Source organism: Anabrus simplex, chromosome 9, assembly GCF_040414725.1.
Source record: "Anabrus simplex isolate iqAnaSimp1 chromosome 9, ASM4041472v1, whole genome shotgun sequence".
NCBI lineage: Eukaryota > Metazoa > Arthropoda > Insecta > Orthoptera > Tettigoniidae > Anabrus > Anabrus simplex.
Genome location: NC_090273.1, coordinates 149,745,177 through 149,767,263, shown reverse-complemented (window position 1 = coordinate 149,767,263; position 22,087 = coordinate 149,745,177). Strand labels below are relative to the sequence as shown.

The 22,087-nt window shown below is 40.0% G+C and overlaps 1 protein-coding gene across 2 annotated transcripts in view; it reads left to right on the top strand.

Moving 5' to 3' along the window:
• Positions 1-1,626: 1,626 nt before the first annotated feature.
• LOC136881117 (peroxisomal acyl-coenzyme A oxidase 3) overlaps positions 1,627-22,087 on the top strand; it is a 139,724-nt gene continuing 119,263 nt past the window's right edge. The window contains exon 1 of one of the 2 annotated variants that reach the window (XM_068229236.1): positions 1,627-1,650. Coding sequence is in view for 1 of the 2 variants with exons in the window: in XM_067153759.2 (XP_067009860.2) it covers positions 2,083-2,165 (83 nt within the window). In the remaining variant the exon portion in view is untranslated. Of the gene's footprint in view, positions 1,651-1,776; positions 2,166-22,087 lie in introns of those variants that run through there. The other variant, XM_067153759.2, reaches the window with a different exon arrangement.

Below are 22,087 nucleotides of genomic sequence, written 5' to 3'. Positions count from 1 at the left end.
CAGGTAGTGAATTCAAGCCCCACTGTCGGCAACCCTGAATATCGTTTTCCGTGGTTTCCCATTTTCACACCAGGCAAATGCTGGGACTGTACCTTAAGTAAGGCCACGGTCGCTTCCATCCCACTCCTAAACCTATCCCATCGTCGCCGTAAGACCTATCTGTCGGTGCGACGTAAAACAATTGTAGAAAATGTACATTATATGCAGAAACACCCCTAGCTATACACAGGTATGATGAATAAACTCTTCATATTCGTGAATAATGAAATACGAAGCGTGTTTAAAAAGTGTTTGAGTGACATTCAATGACCGCAGAAAATTATGCATTTGAATGTGGATCCTAAATGTGATGATAAATACAATGTAACTTCTTACACAATATCTTGAAGGAAACTTACAAAAAAGAGAAACCTTAAATCAGTCGTTCCCAAGCTGGGGTCCAAGTATACCAAGTGTACGAGCCACTACGTTTACGTAAAGCTAGAAAGAATTGGAAATAATAACTGTAGTGATTATTGAATATTGATTAATACGAAAGGTGTAGTTAGCAGAATAGGCTCCCAAGTGAAACACAACTGAAGAAGAAAAGGCTGTCAAGAACTATTCTAAAAGAAAAAAAATATCGGTGGGTGTTCCATTTCGGTTGTACTTGTTTGTTCTGCTCTTTTCTCCCTTTCATGTAAAAGATTTTCCATTTGTAGTTGCAAAACCTGTTTTTGCACTGAAATTTCTTCTGTTTTTTTCGAGAACACGCTGTCGCTTTTCAATCTTTTTCGCTTGTAAATCTAACACTTTCATCTGTTCCAACAAAAGCACTCTTTATAGCTCTCCAATAAATTGTTAATTCACTCGTCAGCTGACAGATACCACAGCCAGTGAGCGAGACTCGTCTCAAGCGGAAGGAGACAAGTCTCGTTAGCGAGAAACAAACTTTATTCATATACATGACAAGTTGTGTCTCGCAAGTGACTTCCGTCTCAATCCTCCTTCGAGACTTGTCTCCGAGTTACATCTCATTTTTATTCATATCACCCATTATCATGAAATGAACATGTACACTTATACAAAATGTATTTATGAAGCAAGCTCTACTTTTTTTTTTTTACTTGTGATTATTTCTGATAGCTTCATACCGATACATAAGACATTCCTTCAAACCATTTATTTATGAATCAAGATTTTTTTCTCTTTGCTTGTGAATATTATTTAAACTTCTGTAGGCCTACATTAGACCCGCTCAAACATGTATTTGTGAAAAAAGTTCTATTATTGTTTGTGAATATTGTTAATATATAGGAATGTTTGCATTAATAGTTTTTCCTCATTTCACATGGCTGTGTTCATAATTACCCGACCTGTACGCATATTATATCGCTGAGATGAGAACAGCTGATTATCAGCGCTTTATGTACCTAAAGTATCAATGTATTCCGCTGGCGGCAGGCAGTTGTCTACTCACGTGTATAGTTGTCGGTTTTCTGATTGTACAATTCTCCACCATGCATTATCTCAAAGTGATAAGACTTATTATGAATGTATCACTGCCTGCTCGATCTGCATCCGATGGCTGCTTTAAGCTGCTTTAAGCAGCCATCGGATGCAGATCGAGCAGGCAGTGGAATGTATATACTTATTCGATAGGCTATTCCGGTAAATGCATCTGCATATTTAAATGGTTTGACACTTGACATTAGTTCCTAGTACAGTAATATCTTAACAATGCCATCAACTTTATGAAGTTCCGATCATATTCAGGCATTACGTATACGATAAGTAATGTTGCATATTCACACTGCGAATGACGATGACACAGCTTATTTTCAGTCATTGTTTAGAAACAAGGCTAAAGTTCCATTTCAAGGTCAACATCACTCGATACACTTGGCTTCTCCCGTTGATTTCATTCATTTCCAGTTTTATGAAGTCCTTCAGTCAGTCATCTGCAATAGGAGTTTAAGGGCTGTGCACATTCTTTACAGCGTTATTTTCACATTTTACCAGTCTCAACAGAATGTGGTCAAACGTATCGTTATGTAACAGATAAGATAACGTTGAAAGAACGTGTGTATAGCTAAATCTTAAATGTACTTGGTCAGAAACTTTTGTCAGCTTGGCTTCAAAAGTGTCCGTTTCCAGTGCATCGTACCCAAAATACGTCAGTCAAGGTGTGTGCAAGTTCATTATTATCGTCATCGTACATTGCCTGCCTAACTATCCAACAGGATCATGAGGAAGAAATAAATCAGTGTTTTTAATGAGTTTAAGTACTGCTTCTGGATTTACATTTTTATTAATACAATCTTGAACTTAAATATTTTGGTGCGTTATGGTAATTTTCTCTGATAGGTGGTAGCTAATCTTTTCCGCAAATCCCTTCGATCCTCACGTTTTATGTTTGGCATTCTGTAGCATTTGTTTATATTTTGTTAGTGCTTTGTTTATGATCATTTGTAGGTTAATCACGATGATTCATTCAATTTTTCGAGGAATAGCAATTGCACGAAGGTGCATGGATTCCATACCATAACATAGTCAATATATTGCAATGATTAACCAATAATAAGTCAGGGTGTGTTGTGAATTTGACCCAAAATGAATAGTATTGTATTTTGCTGCACTTCATGGAAATTGTCTATGATGTTGAATCTGTGCTCTGAATTTTCTCTTGAATCGTCTGTTTATTATCATCATTTTTTCTGAGATTTGTTCTCTTCCTTGCATGAGTTTGTTGGTAATTGGATTTGGGAAAGTGAAGTAGGTTAGATTTAAGCAGTAAGGCTTTGTCTTCAGCTGAAATACTTGTATCATGGGTGAATTTGTTCAACTTCTTGTGTGAAATGGTAGGTTGGAATGATTGCATGTATGGCTGTTGACTGTTCCTGTCCAGTTAAGTACTCCTACTAAGTACTGGTCCGACATTGTTAGTAGGCCTATATAAAGTAGTTGATAGATTAAGCATTTCTTCATTTGATTAGATGTTCTATGAGAGGAAGACGACTTTATGTACCATACCTTTCATTATCCAGTTGGAAGTTAACAAACTTTACCACTATAACCTCTGCAGGTAGTCTGTTAGTATGAAAGTATTAACATTTTACAGCTATGTTGTACAATCTATTCCTAGTTCTGATGGCTAGATTTCTGCTGTTATCTGCTACAGTCCAGATTTAAAATTCAAATCAGTCTGTGTAATGTTTGTAGGAAGTGAAGTAGCCTCCCTAGTGGCTTAGAATTTATTTTGACTGGAATATGTTGTCAGTTCTAGAATTGAACACAGGTATACTTGTATTTCATTACCAACTACTGGACAATAAAAATTCCTAAACAGTGCCTTTTCTGTTAGCTCAATGTTCTAACACGAATGCGACTGTGGTGCCCCCTGGCAAACCATCGCTCACATCGTGGGCAGCTGTAAGTTACCTGCTTACTCGGGTCGTTGGGCGGATTTCTTTATACCATCAGAGGCAGTGTTAGAGTGGATGGAATGGCTAGACATCCAGATATGAAATCGTTTTCTTGTTATTGTAATGTATTCAAATGTATATATGTAGATTTTATGCCATATGCTAAATAAATAAATAAATAAATAAATAAATAAATAAATAAATAATAATCTAACACAAAACAGCACCCCTGCTCTGCAGTAGCCAGGATATGTGCAGACTGGCAAAGAAAGAGTGCCTCAGGCTTTAAATAATGCATTTGTCAAAGGTTTGTAGGAAGTCATTAACACCAAAAGACTATCAACCTGCAGTGAGATATTGTGTGTTGCAGTGGAACATCTAGGAACTAGCTTGTGGGTTCCTTATTAAAGTTATTCTCGACAAGACTTGCCAAGTGCTAAATTACTTCAGCTCTTTTGTATTGGTCACTTTTTTTTTTCTTTTGCATCTTTCCTGTTTGGTCCGTATTGGTCTGGGTTTAGGAAAGAGATGCTGATAATATGTGGTTAGCCAGTTCATTTTTCCTGTTAGTTGACAAAAATTTTACCATCAGAATATTGGTGGGCAGGATAGGAGAGGTGGTAGTGTAGAATTTCTAATCACTAGATTGTGTACGAGAAGTTTGGACTTAATTCCTTTTTTTTTTTGTTTTTTTTTGTTTTTTTTGCTAGTTGCTTTACGTCACACCGACACAGATAGGTCTTATGGGGACGATGGGACAGGGAAGGGCTAAGAGTGTGAAGGAAGCGGCCGTGGCCTTAATTAAGGTACAGCCCCAGCATTTGCTTGGTGTGAAAATGGGAAACCACGGAAAACCATTTTCAGAGCTGCCGACAGTGGGGTTCGAACCTACTATCTCCCGAATACTGGATACTGGCCGCACTTAAGCGACTGCAGCTATCGAGCTCGGTGGACTTAATTCCTAACCATTCCCCAGTGTTCATATATAGTGAAGATAAATGATGCTGTTGGTGAAATGATGATGCATCCATTGGATGGTGATGTTAAACACTGAGCAAATGCCTTGGTGTTATTTGACAGGGGTAGGCAACGTGCCAGACACCAGGTTTCATCCTCTCCCTACAACATCGTCATCATCATCATCATCATCATCACCATCATCTCAAACTCAGACACGTAGGTCATCCATTTTCTATGGGTCATGAGGCTGTAAACTTGCATTTGAGAGATGGTGGATGTGTTCGGCAGGAAAGATGTCTTGAAAGGCTTCCAGTCTTTACACTGCCCTAGAGATGACTGAAAATTGCTTCCTGTAGTTTCCCACTTTCACAACACAAATATCAGGGCTGTACCTTAATTAAAACCATGCTATCATGTTTACAAGGTCATGACCTTTCTTATCCCAGTGGTACCAGGAATGTAACTTTGTTGGTGGGACACTTGCAGAAACAGAAAGTTTTGATGAAACCTAAGGATCCATTAATTCCTTAACTTTGCTTTTCCTTTAACCATTACTGTCATTCCTTGAGTGTTCAGAATTCTTCATTCATTATTTAAAGTGGCTCATTTTCTAGTTGTTTTACAATTTAAAATAGCGATCTCCTCCATTCAAGTTGCTACGACGACATTAGGCACAATGATACCTTCCCACATCAAGAATTTGTTGTATTAATTCGAGAAATGAAATCTTATGATACAGTCAGTTCTGTGGGAAAATGTCCGCTAAAACAAAGTTGTAAAAATTAATCAAACATTTTAACGGCAAAGAACATCTACCTTATATATAAGCATACATCTTTATTTTAATTGTTCTAAATAATAAATATTTGCCTGGGAGATATTACAAGTGATTTTACAGACGTTACGTTCATTACAGCTTCGGGAACTTTCGTTCAGCTGGGTGTACATATTTAGCACATTTTTCTTTACTGCGATATTCTCAAAAAGGGAATAACAATCCAGCATGACAAACACATTCTTTATTCAATTAACCTCAGCGTTCAGGTTATAATTTGCAATTTCTCGCACTTTTCCTCGTAACATTGGCCCACTCAGTCACAGTTTCTTTGCTCAAACACTTCCAAATCAATCATATACCGCAGTGTTCACTTCTACGAAAACTGACTCTCAATTTCTTTTCATTCCTCGATTTCTATTTTCCTCCCGCTCACTTAAAATATCACTTTTATTCTTCGCAATTTTGTGTTTTCCCTTAGTTTGACTTTTCATGGAGCTTTTCTCACTGAAAGTCCTTTTACAAACATTTTTTCTTGTCTTGTGATCTAAACAGGCTAGTCCCTCCTCATGTTTACTGGGCGATTGAAATGCTGTGGTATTTCTGCCTCAACAATGAGCACATGAAAGTCTCTTCCTTGTCAAGTTTAACTGAACTACTTGACCTTGACCTTATCAGCGACATAATATATAGATTTATTAAACACACTGTGTACTTTTAACAAATAATGGTTATAAGGTCCCTTGAAAGTTATCATCGTTTGCATAGAAATTCAGGGAATTTATCCTCTCCTTACAATCGATCAAGTGGTACTGAGGGCAATACAAGCCGCAAAGCGTACAGGAACACTGGGTTGAAGCATGATGGTAACCTCGTTGGTGACAAATTCTGTGGTGAAAGCCGTGCGCTGCAGTCCGCGTGAAGACATGTCGAAGTTCAAAGTTGGACTCTTTCCATACATCTGTGTTCATTGCTGGAGTTTCATAGAAGTCTGGATCTATTGCTGCAAGCTTTTGCTGTCTTTGTTCGATGTGGGCTTCATATGCTGGGATGGATTCTAGATTATTGCTTATCATTATCTCCCTTATGAAAAAGTCCGTGTCTACCAGTTTGTACACTAATCGTGTCTGAACTGTTCTGTGTAGCCGTAATGCTCTTTTCAAGTAGGTGGCTTTCACAGCTTCCAGTCTCCCCAGGTTGGCCATAGCGACATAATGAGTTATGAATAAAATGGTGCAGGATATGCTGGAAAATCCCTTGGTAACTTGTAAGTAAACAGTCACTGGTAACATTCCCAGGCAACTACAAATCTCAGAATGTACACCAGCTGGAACAAAAGACGACTCCAACGAAAGGTCTGGAATGAATCATGTACAGAACAATTAACTTCATGGCTACTTCAGCATTCCTATGTACCCTTCTTTCTGTTTTCCTTGGACACGAAATAGTACAAAAATTCAAAAGAAATTCCTGTACGTTTTCAGAATGATTTTTGAGATAAAGCCTGTGCAAAGAAAGTGTGCTGGAACGTGTAAAGTGTCGACTTCAGACAAGTGGACGAGATTAATGGCGATGTCCGCTGTCCAAAATTCGAGATGTCCACTTAAACACGTTTAAAATAAAATTGGTTCCATGGAAAAATGTCTGTATGGGGAAGTGTCCGCTGAATAGAGGTGTCCGTTAGGGCAGGTTCGACTGGTTGGTTTTGACACTGTTTCACTTCACGTAGGTACACTGTGTTGACTTTATTTCTGTCATCACAAAGATATTTCATACTGTTAGCATAACTCTCAACAACCACTGTCTTCATATAACTTATTTCATATGGAGCAGCAGTTACTATGTACAGACAAAAACTGTCAAAGATGGCCTCGTGAGCCCAGTCATAGCTAACTTTCACATGCAACAATGCTCTTTTTTTTTTTTTTTTTTTTGAAGTAGATAGGTTTTAGTTGACAGTAGGATAAGAAAGGAAATTGGCAAGGAAGCAGCCGTGGTCTATATTAAGGTATGTCTCTATGATTTGCCTAGTGTGAAAATGGGAAACTGTGGAAAACCATCATCAGGGCTGTCAATCATGGGGTTTAAACCCACTGTCTCCCAAATGCAAGCTTGCAGCTACACTGTGCAGTTAACTTGCTTGGTGCAACAATGTCAAAAGTACTATATTCTTCGTTTCACAACATAAGAACCCTGCCCTCATACTCTTACTACTACTACTACTACTACTACTACTACTACTACTACTACTACTACTACTACAGAGTGATAGGTACTGTTTCTAACGGTTTCCACGGTTACTATTTTGCTGTCTTTCTCCTCAGTGGTTCCTTATGCACACGTGAGGCCACAACAGTAACTGAAGACCTTTGTTAACAGGACAATTATCTGCAGCTAGGCAGAAGTCAGGGATCTGACAACGTTGATTTTGATGGTCAATCTCTTGTATTTGTTGTCTTGGTTATATGGATAAGGAAACTGCACAGATTTTATTCCTACTGTATCTAAAAAGCATCTATTATAATATTTAGTTCTTGATAAAGATGAAAGAAAACGATGGGCTCCCCTCACATTGTAATTCAAAGAAAGTGCCTCTGTTTTTACTACCCAATCCTAATCCTTAGCAAAACTCTCTCACACTAAATGGAATCTTAACAAGAACTTCATTCATTACTCTAAATGAAAGTAAGTAGAAATGAAGACTGTTCTTGCTCTGAGAGATTGTGAGAGCCTGATTAAGGTACTCTTTTATCAACACTTTCAGCTAAGTTAATGTACACTGACTTAGCAAATGTCATGGGATAGTGGGAGCGATGTGGCGGCGCGTTATCATCTTGAAACACTGCAGAATCGTCTGGGCGCTGGAAGGCCAAAAAATGGGTGGAGATGGTCTCCGAGCAGTTCAGCATACTGCGTACCATTCAAATTCTCTTCTAGAACAACTAGGGGGTCCATTCCATACCAGAAAAATGCACCCCAGACCATAACAGAGACATCAGCGCCCCGGACCACACCTTTGAGGCAGGCGGGATCCATCGCTTCATGTGGTCTGCGCCATACATGGTGCCTCCCATCGGCACGGTGCAGTTGAAATCGTGATTCGTCCGACCATATCACGTTACGCCATTGTTCCAGTGTCCATCCCTGGTGACTGGCGACAAATGCGCGTCATTGTGCCCGATGACGTTGGGTTAACAGTGGCATCCATGTGTGGCACTGGCTCCCATACACCATGTTCCTATGAATTTTCCACTGGGAGACGTGTCTAGCACGGCCTGTGTTGAATTGAGCCGTGATTTGTTGCACGGTTGCCCGTCTGTCACTATTGACAATCCGTCTCAGATGTTGCCAGTCACGGTCATTGAAGGTGGCTGGACGGCCGGTGGTCGTTTGTCTGTTGTGGATGGTGATACCCTTATTCAACCATTCACGATACACCCTCGACACGGTTGATCGTGCAAAGCCGAATTGCCGCACCACTTCCAAAATCGCACTTCCCATCCGTCAGGCACCGACCACCATACCTCGTTCGAACGGTGTCAGCTCACGACGACGTTTCATGTTACACCTGTCACATGCACAGCCACTGCTCACAAGGTCTCCTATACAACTGCCACTGGCACAGGGGGCGTGTAGTGCGCAGACGACACACCTGCGCATCAGTGCTCCGCTAGCCTATGACATTTGCTCAGTCAGTGTATTCAGCAGGGAAGAAGTTTTTTCCACTGCCCTGGTGATGTCTGAAAGCCACTACTGACCAGATTAGCAAAGTACCAAAGTGCCTTACTATCAAAACTGTCTTCACAAGTAGTAGTTTGCCAGTAATTACTAAAGCTAGGAATTTTAGGTGCAAAATTTTGGTCAGAAAGATGCAGAAAAGGTGATTTAATGTAGTCTAAAATGGTGCAAATTTTAATTGTAAATATTCATACAGACATCGCCGAAACCAATTTTACATCATATAAAAGGACAAAAAATTCACTCATCTTATCATGTATTAAAAATATGCCTAAAACAAGTCCCAGAACACAACGTTATTAAAATCACATGTCCAGAAAGCTGTCAGTGAGGTTGCATCTCTGTTCACAAAGTAAATACTTATACATATAAAAGGAATGTTCAGTGTCAACAGACACAAGTGGTGCATATTTGTTTGCAGTTGATATTAAATGCCTGTTTGTTGCAACATCCGTAACATCAGGATTTTTTGGCTAAGCTCTGTTCTAGTATCTGCTTTGCAATACCATCCAGAGCTCCCTTCACATCCATCACAACAGCCCATTTAAGTAATTTCATATAGCCTCCTTATTTTTCACGTCTTGCTCTTGCTATATAGCCTACTGCATTACATGCTTACATATATATTTTTTTTTTGTATCAATTGTTATTAATATATCACAAACATTGCGCCTCATAACTGAAACGTATCTCTGAATACTATCAGCACTAAACTCTTTAGCACTATCATGTATTTTTTCAGCATTCGTTTTCTGTTTCAGCATACTTGATACTGACACTACAGTAACAGCAAATAGCGTAATATTAAGCTGTTTGCTAACAGGACAATGGCAGGACTGTACACAGTCAAAGCGTATTTTGAACTGTTACCTATATAATAAAAACAAGGCTGGCATATAAGCAGCTGACGAAGGGCGGCAAGCTATTAGTTCAACAATCACCAGGTTCGTACTTAAGCTCCTGATTAGCGCAGTATCCTACATAATAATAACAAGGCTGGCATATAAGCAGCTGACGAAGGGCGGCAAGCTATTAGTTCAACAATCACCAGGTTCATACTTAAGCTCCTGATTAGCGCAGTATAGGGACCCTAGTGACAAATTGATGAACTAGATAGAACCAAGCTTTACAGATGAAATGTTCGGATTTTCTTGTTTAATTTCTGTAGGAATATAATGCGGGAAAGGAGCCAACAAAAAGTATTAAACAAGTGGAAAAATGTGCTAGCATTGAGAAAAGGTGCTACTAAAACGCAGTTAGGGGTGTTCATTTTATGTTTTGTTTGCAAGACAAACTAATTTGGGCATTTTAATAGCAAAAAAGAATGAAGGTACAGCACCTAAAATTCCTACCTGTAGTAATTACATAGGCAAAATATCAACACAATCCTGTCTCTAATTGTGAAGTTTGTTATATTTCATATTCTTGTTGGATCAGGTCGATAGGAACTATGAAGTAAAATATAAACACCATCACTCTCACCGAAATCAGCCACAGTTGTTGTGGGCAAACACGCACTTAACCCTTTAGACCACAGAATGAGATTTGACAAAACTCACTTCCATACACTTGTTCCTTTTCTCTCACATTAAGATTCAACTGAAAAGAAAATAATTTTACCTACAGGACTTCATTTCTTGGTTGGAAGGCCTCTGCTAGAACAATCTAACTTCTTCCTGACCTTTTCCCAGTTATTTCGGGTCAGCACTTCAAGTGGGTTAAGTCCATAATGCCAACCCTGTGTGGAAGGATATATTCACTATTACAAATTTCTATGATGGTTGATAGTGTGGTGTGTTGTACGTAAACTGAGATGTGTATTGACGCAGACACAAAAACCTGACTCCTATTCTAAACAAATTAACTCTGCTGTACTTGTGACTTGAATGCTGGCGCCTAGTCTCACAGGCCCATGTATATTTTTTGAAACATTATTCTAAATTAGAAGCAACAAAAAGTTGTAATTACTTTAATAGTTATGGTTTATTAATAACAGGTAAAATTATAAATCAAACACATGTGCTACATTTTACAGACACACTTAAAATTTAAGAAGTTACTGTAAAAATGTGTAATGGTAATATATGTTACATAGCAAGAAATACTAGCATCTAGCATTTGAAATTATTTCATATTAAACTATAGCCTACCCTAAAATAGCAAAACACCAAATGCAAAGCATTTCCTTTAAAAATTATCACCCTGGGCTTGAAATTCTATGACTGAATTTGCTACTCATAAAATATTTGGAAACTGGACACCTCTGGCATGAAAATTTAGCATGATTTAAGACATAGAAGCCTTTTACAAAATTTGAAATAGTCTTACTCTCTATTCTGCACATGAATCACATTATCTTTCTCTTCCTTGTGTGATTCATCAGGGTTTGATTCTAAATCGTGTACATCATATTCTTCCAGTAACACTTATACGCTCACTTTCTTTTTCACTGGCCATAGTTCACCAAATAAAATTTCATTAATATATAAAAGTTCTCACTAAACCCACCAAGAAGTAAAAAATCAATATTCGAAACATTTTAAAAACCCTAATGCGCGTAGATGTGATTTTATAGAAACGTCCATGGCCTTAGATGTGTAACACGAATACTGGCACTAAGTCTGACAGACCCAAAGTGGCTATTATTTCAGTTCTATAACTGATCACAGAACCCGAGAATGCTAAGTCACACTAGATAAGGGGAGAAGAAGGTACGCAGAGAAACAGGTTTGCAACCCCCACCATTCGCCAGTGGCGTATGCTGAGATTATGGCATGGGCTACCACTAGACTTAGGTTACCTGTTTTCGATGGTTGGTTTAGTAAACGTGAAGCCTTCAGCGATTTGAGCTGCAGCCAGTAGCCAACGGAGAAGCCTGCTGTGTTGTCAAGGTTGCTAAGCTGCTTCACAAGCTGACCTCTCCTACTACCAAAGCTCAGCTCCTGATCAGTGGAGATGGTAGCCTAAGGTTTAGCAAATAAAGTCCGGCTTTGTGGCTAAATGGACAGAATGCTTGCCTTTGCTCCAATAGCCCCGGTTCAGTTTTCAGAATCAACCCCCTCATACTGTTAACTACCCTGGCTTGGAGACTGGGTGTTTATGACGTATTCGCCATTCATTTTATCCCGATTAGGTCAACACCAAGCCTATACAAATGTCATGCCCCATTATTATTATTATTATTATTATTATTATTATTATTATTATTATTATTATTATTATTATTATTATTATTATATGGTTCATGTTTGTGGGTTACTGTAGTCATGTCCTAGTTCGTGAACCATGGGCAACGGCTGAGTGGCCTAGTAAGTGGTCCTGAGAGTCGGGATACCAGTTGCTGTGGAATGGGAGTGGGCATCTCGGACATATTCTGAGTCGTGGCCCTCCTTGTGCTCAGGCGGCTAGGACTACACAATTTACCGGTGGTCCATAACCCGTTAGAGGAGAGATCCTCACTTGGATTATGTGCAAGTAGGGCAGCATCCTGCTTCATGAATTTACCGAGCTCATAACACTTTAAGCAAGCCTCGGACCTATGGGAGTAATGGAGTCCCACTCCCATTTGACAGGCGAGGGACTCCTTGAAAACAACTTGGCGAACGAAATGGAATTCGATGGGGAGCTATCAATATTAATGGGGCTTATGGAAGAAGAAGGTAGAACTTGCTGAGTCAGCAAAGAGGATGCATCTGGATGTGCTAGGAGTAAGTGATATTCGGGTAAGGGGAGATAAGGAGGAAGAGATAGGAGATTATAAAGTGTACTTGACGGGTGTTAGAAAGGGAAGGGCAGAGTCTGGGGTAGGGCTCTTTATCAGGAATACCATTGCACGCAACATAGTTTCTGTTAGGCACGTAAGTGAGCGAATGATGTGGGTAGATTTGTCAGTGGGAGGAATTAGGACAAGAATTGTGTCCGTGTATTCACCATGTGAGGGTGCAGATGAGGATGAAGTTGACAAGTTTTATGAAGCATTGAGTGACATCGTGGTCAGGGTGAACAGCAAGGATAGAATAGTGCTAATGGCGATTTCAATGTGAGAGTTGGGAATAGAACTGAAGGATACGAAAGGGTGATTGGTAAATGTGGGGAAGATATGGAAGCTAATGGGAATGGGAAGCGTTTGCTGGACTTCTGTGCTAGTATGGGTTTAGCTGTTACGAATACATTCTTCAAGCATAAGGCTATTCACCGCTTCACATGGGAGGCTAGGGGTACCAGATCCATAATAGACTATATCTTAACAGACTTTGAATTCAGGAAATCTTTTAGGAATGTACGAGTTTTTCGGGGATTTTTCGATGATACAGACCATTATCTGATCTGTAGTGAACTAAGTATCTCTAGGCCTAGGGTAGAGAAAGTGAAATCTGTCTGCAAACGAATAAGGGTAGAAAATCTCCAGGACGAGGAAATTAGACAGAAGTACATGGATATGATTAGTGAGAAGTTTCGAACAGTAGACAGTAAGCAGGTTCAGGATATAGAAAGTGAATGGGTGGCATACAGGGATGCTGTAGTAGAAACAGCAAGGGAATGCCTAGGAACAATTGTGTGTAAAGATGCGAAAAGGCGAACATCTTGGTGGAATGATGAAGTGAGAGCAGCCTGTAAACGTAAAAAGAAGGCTTATCAGAAATGGCTCCAAACAAGGGCCGAGGCAGACAGGGATTTGTACGTAGATGAAAGAAACAGAGCGAAACAAATAGTTGTTGAATCCAAAAAGAAGTCATGGGAAGATTTTGGTAATAACCTGGAAAGGCTAGGTCAAGCAGCAGGGAAACCTTTCTGGACAGTAATAAAGAATCTTAACCGGGCGAGTTGGCCTTTCACACCAGGCAAATGCTGGGGCTGTACCTTAATTAAGGCCACGGCCGCTTCCTTCCAACTCCTAGGCCTTTCCTATCACATCGTCGCCATAAGACTATCTGTGTCGGTGCGACGTAAAGCCCCTAGCAAAAAAAAAAAAAAAAAAGAATCTTAGGAAGGGAGGGAAAAAGGAAATGAACAGTGTTTTGAGTAATTCAGGTGAACTCATAACAGATCCCAGCGAATCACTGGAGAGGTGGAGGGAATATTTTGAACATCTTCTCAATGTAAAAGGAAATCATCATGGTGGTGTTGCAAACAGTCAAGCTCATGGGGAGGAGGAAAATGATGTTGGTGAAATTATGCTTGAGGAAGTGGAAAGGATAGTAAATAAACTCCATTTTCATAAGGCAGCAGGAATAGATGAAATTAGACCTGAAATGGTGAAGTATAGTGGGAAGGCAGGGATGAAATGGCTTCATAGAGTAGTAAAATTAGCGTGGAGTGTTGGTAAGGTACCTTCAGATTGGACAAAAGCAGTAATTGCACCTATCTATAAGCAAGGGAACAGGAAGGATTGCAACAACTATCGAGGTATCTCATTGATTAGTATACCAGGCAAAGTATTCACAGGCATTTTGGAAGGGAGGGTGCGATCAGTCGTTGAGAGGAAGTTGGATGAAAACCAGTGTGGTTTCAGACCACAGAGAGGCTGTCAGGATCAGATTTTCAGTATGCGCCAGGTAATTGAAAAATGCTACGAGAGGAATAGGCAGTTGTGTTTATGTTTCGTAGATCTAGAGAAAGCATATGACAGGGTACCGAGGGAAAAGATGTTCGCTATACTGGGGGACTATGGAATTAAAGGTAGATTATTAAAATCAATCAAAGCCATTTATGTTGACAGTTGGGCTTTAGTGAGAATTGATGGTAGAATGAGTTCTTGGTTCAGGGTACTTACAGGAGTTAGACAAGGCTGTAATCTTTCACCTTTGCTGTTTGTAGTTTACATGGATCATATGCTGAAAGGTATAAAATGGCAGGGAGGGATTCAGTTAGGTGGAAATGTAGTAAGCAGCCTGGCCTATGCTGACGACTTGGTCTTAATGGCAGACTGTGCCGAAAGCCTGCAGTCTAACATCTTGGAACTTGAAAATAGGTGCAATGAGTATGGTATGAAAATTAGCCTCTCGAAGACTAAATTGATGTCAGTAGGTAAGAAATCCAACAGAATTGAATGTCAGATTGGTGATACAAAGCTAGAACAGGTCGATAATTTCAAGTATTTAGGTTGTGTGTTTTCCCAGGATGGTAATATAGTAAGTGAGATTGAATCAAGGTGTAGTAAAGCTAATGCAGTGAGCTCGCAGTTGCGATCAGCAGTATTCTGTAAGAAGGAAGTCAGCTCCCAGACGAAACTATCTTTACATCGGTCTGTTTTCAGACCAACTTTGCCTTATGGGAGCGAAAGCTGGGTGGACTCAGGATATCTTATTCATAAGTTAGAAGTAACAGACATGAAAGTAGCAAGAATGATTGTTGGTACAAACAGGTGGGAACAATGGCGGGAGGGAACTCGGAATGAGGAGATAAAGGCTAATTTAGGAATGAACTCGATGGATGAAGCTGTACGCATAAACCGGCTTCGGTGGTGGGGTCATGTGAGGTGAATGGAGGAGGATAGGTTACCTAGGAGAATAATGGACTCTGTTATGGAGGGTAAGAGAAGTAGAGGGAGACCAAGACGACGATGGTTAGACTCTGTTTCTAACGATTTAAAGATAAGAGGTATAGAACTAAATGAGGCCACAACACTAGTTGCAAATCGAGGATTGTGGCGACGTTTAGTAAATTCTTAGAGGCTTGCAGACTGAACGCTGAAAGGCATAACAGTCTATAATGCTAATGTATGTATGTATGTATGTATGTATGTATGTATGTATGTATCAATAAAAATGTTGTTTACAGCAGTCGTATCCATCGTTCACTGGTTAATTAGCTTCCTCGGGAGATCAGTGGTGGTGTCGATTCCAACCAACAAAAGAAAACACTAAACCTGAAAGATGGCATTTCGTTCTAGCAGATCTACCAATAAAAATAAAACTATATTGCTCCTATAACAGCAGCCCCGCAGTCTCTTCCTACAAGAATATAGAAGTAAACGGGAGTGAAATACCAGCACTCTCTTATCTATATCATTAAGTCAGAAGTATGAGGTGAGGAATTATATACGTTGAGTAACGCATAGCTGATATTTAGCAGTGGCGATCTGACGGACCGAAGCCTAGCACACCTATCCTCCGCCGGTCCCTGCTCCTAACCGATATACAGCAGCAAGCCGCATGTGGCGAGAGCCTGGGCTGCAATATCGTACTCCGATGCCTTGCTCTGAGAAATATGTGCGACGTTTCTTTTCACTGCTTTCAGGTTTTGTAAATGGAACAGTGTTGCAGATGCTTACATTATAATGTGCTTGAGACTTCCATCATTATCAACTGAGGTGTGGGCTTCACTGATAGCCTTGGTAGCCCTCAGTATACGCCACTGTCATTCGCCCACCAAGTATAAAAACATGTGACATGGGTCTGAGAGACTAAGCGCCAGTGTTGAAGGATTAACCAGATATTGCTATAATGCCCAATTAAGAATCAAATCCAGGTCATTCTGAACAAAAGGCCACTACAGTGATCATTACAATTCAGCCAAAGATCGGGCTAAAACAATGTGACTCTGAGGATCAAATTTATTAGACCATGTTCCAGTTTTACTGGAAGATGTTCTGAGCAACAAACATACCAATATGAGAGAGATGAATTCACCTATGCCAAGAAATGGTCTAGAAAAAGATTTACCATGTTATAAATAAAATATAGACTTGCATCAAAGAATTAGAGCACAGCACTGAAGATAATAATTCTTCAAATGATTTATTGTAGTCTTGCGATCATTTCCTATCTTAATCTACATGTGTTCCTGCTTGCCTACTTCATCAGGAGGGCAGGTTCAACACCCATTGAGGGGTTATCCTGACAGATCTCCAATCTTGATATGGGAAAACAAACACAGGAAAAGGGAAGAGAATAAAAGGATAAAGATAAATGCATGTGATAAAGACTAGCAACACAAAACAAAGGAAAAAGGAACCCAATGAGTTAATGCAGATCATGTGTTCCCCTGTGTTCGGGGGGGAGGGGCAGTAGAATACATTCACATTATACCCTGCCTGTTTCAAAAGGCGATTTAAAGGGATCCTAGGGGCTCTCAACTTTGAAGCCTGCATTGGTGACCAAGGGGCCTTAGCTTAGTCCTGACATTGCTTCCACTTGTACCAGGCTCGTTACTTCCACATACCCTATCCAACCTCCCTTGGTCAACTCTTGGTCTTTTCGGACCCCAACGGTATTAGTTATCAAGGCCTAAGAAGTCTTTCATTTTCGCGCCCTTCATGGCCCTTGTCTCTCTTTGCCCGATATCTTCATTTTTTGGAGTGTCAAATCCCTTCCATTTTCCCCCCTCTGATTAGTATTATATAGAGGATGGTTGTACTTCCTCTTAAAACAATAATAACCACCACCACCTGGGTAAGAGAGTTGTTGGCAAACAGTTCCTAATAATTAGATTGCATGCCATAACCTGGGTTAAATTCCGAACCTCTCTGCAACACTCACATGGAGTGATACATGTGATGCTGTTGATGGCGATTCATTTGTCCGAGGAAGACATTAAGCCTTGGAACAGACCCTTGGGTATTATTTGACATTCACTCATCACATTGGACACAGAAATACACCTGGGTGATTTGATTGATTGATTGATTGATTGATTGATTGATTGATTGATTGATTGATTGATTGATTGATTGATTGATTGATTGATTGATAATCCGAAACAGAATAGAGCCAATTTACAATGATCCATAATAAATCTCTTTTGTGCAATAGTTACAACAATTAATCTAAAATGATAAATATACAGATTTACAACGAACCCCCAAAAAATACAACTGTACAAGCCAAATGCAGCTGAAGCTTTATATTTTTCATATACAGTATTCATAAACAACAACAAAAATAAAGAAAACATTGCGTAAATACCACAGAAGAGATAAGTTTTTCTTTCTAGCTGTCAAGAAGAGAAAGCCTAATCAAAACTGGGAAGTAGATTAATTCACTTCATTATTCCTTTTGAGCAAACCACTGTTCAAGGTAGCCACCAATTATTTGTTGAGTGAGCTCATTTTTATTGTCCTTGTAAGTGAGGAAATGAATGGTCGAAGTATGATAATGCTACGCATGTGTAAGCAATCCTCAGTATTCCAGAGGCAACCTGGTATCTGGACATGACCTACCACCATCTACAACATAGACTAAAACAGAAAATCCCCCTGTGGGTGGGAGTGGTAGAATAACACCCACGGTCCCCCTGCCTGTCGTAAGAGGTGACTAAAAGGGGCCCCGGGTGTTCTGAACTTAGGAGCACGGGTTGGTGACCACGGGGCATTTAGCTGAGTCCTGGTGTTGCTTGCACTTACTTTTGCCAGGCTCTTCACTTTCATCTATCATATCTGACCTCCCTTGCTCAGCTTTTGTTGTTTTCCGACCCCGACGGTATTAGAGCATTTGAGGCCTAGGAAGTTTATCATTTTCGTGCCCTTCATGGCCCTTGTCTTTCTTTGGCTAATATCTTTATTTTTTGAAGTATTGGAACCCTTCCATTTTTTTAAATGTAGTGTTATGTAGAGGATGGTTGCCTAGATGCACTTGCTCTTAAAACAATAATCACCACCACCACTTTCATGTCCTTCGTGGTCCTTGATGAATCGGTAACTTCATATCTTTGAAGTGTCAGATCCCTTCCATTTTCTTTCTCTCTGATTAGTGTTAATGTAGAGGATGGTTGCCGAGTTGTACTTCCTCTTAAAACAATAATCACCACCACCACCACCACCACTGTCTATCAGCCCCACATTCACACTGAAAATTTGAACAGAAGGTCTGCACATACTCCCTGTTTACCTAAGCCAGAAAGTGCTATTGAATCACAACTGACACTGTGAGTTGCATCTTTCATACCATCTAGATTTTTTAGTTGTATTCTGAATGTTAACACTCATCATAACAAACCTCAGTCATTTCTATATTATCACAGCCATAAATGAGAAGAGACTCCACTGGAAGCTATGTTTTGCCCTAGATTATCTCAAAAGAGAGAGATGCAAAAATGCTTTGCCCATCAAAATACAAATAGGCAAGTAGAAATGTAGAAAAATGCTAAATTTCTCAAGCACTTTAAAGGGCACTTACTTATTTTTGAATGTCCAGTTGAAGTATCCCGCCAATATACGAGCAACCACAACCAAATGGCATGACAAAAAAGCTTGTTAGCACCAGGGTGAAAGAACACATCAGGTCAGTCAAGAATGTCACTCTTGGGCCGATGACCTTCGATGTTAGGCCCCTTAAAACAACAAGCACTCTTTCATCCTCCACGGAAAATGCTATAAACCAGTCTGCCATAGCAGAACACTTCTACAGCACAGATCATGAAATCCTCTTTTGACCGGGCGAGCTGGCAGTGCGGTTAGGGGCACACAGCTGTGAGCTTACATCCGGGAGATAGTGGGTTCGAATCCCACTGTCGGCAGCCCTGAAGATGGTTTTCTGTGGTTTCCTGTGGTTTTCCATTTTGACACCAGGCAAATGCTGGGGCTGTACCTTGATTAAGGCCACGGCCGCTTCCTTCCAACTCCTAGTCATTTCCTATCCCATCGTCGCCATAAGACCTCTGTGTCGGTGCGACGTAAAACCACTAGCAAAAAAATAATAAAATAAATAAAATAAAATACTCTTTAACCAGGCGAAGGTGTTCGTGCCTGTGAAAGACTTCTGTGCTCGACTTGTAAGAGAAGCCATAGAGATAGAGCTGCACCCAAATAACATCAACAGGGAAGACGGTTTCAAGTTATCAGATACATGGAGACCTGTACTGCAGAAATTCATGCATAACACTACCATGGAACAGCAGGACACAGTCACGAAACCATCGACAGAGGGCGGTGAATCACAGCACGATGATCCCAGAGTCCAATTAGTGGGGTAGGTCGTGGATAGTAATAGTACGGTCATGACTTCCACTTTTCTTTGTATTTATTTGCTCACTGTCAGAAGCAGAACGTAACATGCCCTGATGAAGGCCAATGCAATTTGGCTGAAAGCTCGGCTTTGTTAAATAAGTATAGTGGCTTTAATCCAGTATTCATTTATTTATTTACGTTAATAGTATGAGTCACAAAAATCTACGTTCATTAATATGTGGCTTTAATTCAGTTAGCATATTTATCTCTTTATCTTAATTCAACGAGCCACGAAAACCCACGTTCATTAATTGTAGGATATATATCCATTTCAGGTCAACTACAGATAAAATCAGTGGTTTTTAGATTTTATGTCTGCTGTGTCTATGTATCAGTGGTAGAGTGTCAATAATAAGTAAACATTGGAAATTGTGTCACTATTTTTCTTGTATGATTTTTGTAGGGCAGAAAAGAGCCCATTTGCCACTCCCATATGTTATAATATTGGCATGTAAAAGATCTCTGGTGACACATTTGGTGTTTACCTGACAGAATTATTTAAAACTCAGTCAGAGATAGCCCAACACATGTCCAATTTTTCTGCCATTGGGCAGTTGAAAAGTGCTGCATACACAGTATAAATGGTGTCAAATTAAAATGACTGCCTACATATGGTACCTGAGGTCATGTGATTATTATTATCGATATTGCGGAAAGACTTGGCAGGGGTGTATCCACAGTGCATCTGTGTTGGCAACAATGGTCATGGGAAGGCACTCTTTCTCAGGCAGACCGAGCTCAAGCCACACATTGGGCAATACGGAGATAGAAGACTGCCGTATTCGCTGCATGGCTGTGGTGGATCGTACTGAATCTGCAGCAGCCATTAGAACTTCTGTTGGCACCAGAGTGACACAGCAAACTGTAACAAATCGATCACTTGAGGGACTGCTCCAAGCCAGATGTCCTGTAGCGTTCATACCACTGACTCCAAATCAGTGACATATGTGACTTCAGTGGTGTCAAGCTAGAGCTCATTGCAGAGCAGAGTGGAGATCTGTGTATCCTCAAATGAGAGCTTTTTCTGACTTGGTGTCAGTGATGGCCGTAGGTTGGTAAGGAGGAGGTCAGTTGAGTGGTTGGAATCAAGCTGTCTGTGCCATCGACACATTGGACCTACACCAGGAGTTACAATTTCCTTTGACAACAGGAGCACTCTCCTCATCCCAAGAATCTTTATACTGGATTTGTATCTCAGACTGGTGACTGAATAGGTTGTGCTGCCATTCATTCGCAGTATTCAAGGGCATGTTTTCCAACAGGATAACACTCATGCTCATCCCGCTGCTGTCACCAAACGTGCTCTACAGAGTGTCGACCAGTTGCCTTGGGCTGCGAGATCACCAGACCACGCCTGTTGAGCACATATGAGATGTTATTGGATGAAAAATTGAGTGGCATCCAATACCAGCTTTATCTATAGCTGATGATTACTGTTTTAAGAGGAAGTACAACTAGGCAACCATCCTCTTTATAACACTAATCAGAGAGAATAAATGGAAGGGACCTTACACTTCAGAAAATGAAGGTATCGACTAAAGAAAGACGAGGGCCATGCTGATTTGACTAAGTGCAACAGGTGTTATACTCTATTCCACGAAATGACGTACGGTACCTGTGGGACACAATGCATGCATGTTTGCATGTCTGCATTCAAAATTGTGGTGACTACAGTGGTTATTACTGTACCACCATGTCACATGTCTTCTTGCTCATACTTGAATTTGTGACCTGGAAACTTTAATCAAATAAATGTGTTACCTAGACAGTTGCTTATGCTAAATTGTATTCCTTTGAACTAATGTCTTCTTGGTGTTGGGATTTCGTTTTCCACCTGTGAATCTGTTTGTTCTACCACCATGAGGAAACAAAAAAATATATATTTTAACTAGACTTCATATTTATTGACTACCTAGTCAAAAGCAGGTTTAAAAACAAACTGTGTAGGTGCTTTCATATTCACTCGCTGGATGGGGATTTTTACAAAAAATATCTAAACATTTATTTCATGATTTCCTGTAAATTCTATAGGTTCTTTGTAAAATTTCTGCTTATTTTAAACAATTTTGACCAGTACAGGTTCTTTTAACCTACTCCTGAAATATCAAAGTAGACTGCTGTTATTTTGTATGGGATGTATATTCTGCCACGAAGGAGTGGCTCCCTTGCAGCTCAATGTTAAGTCTTCCAGTTGGCATGTTATCACTGTGGTCTGTCTGCAAGTTCTTACATACATTAAGGTATTCACTTCAACATGTTCGCCAT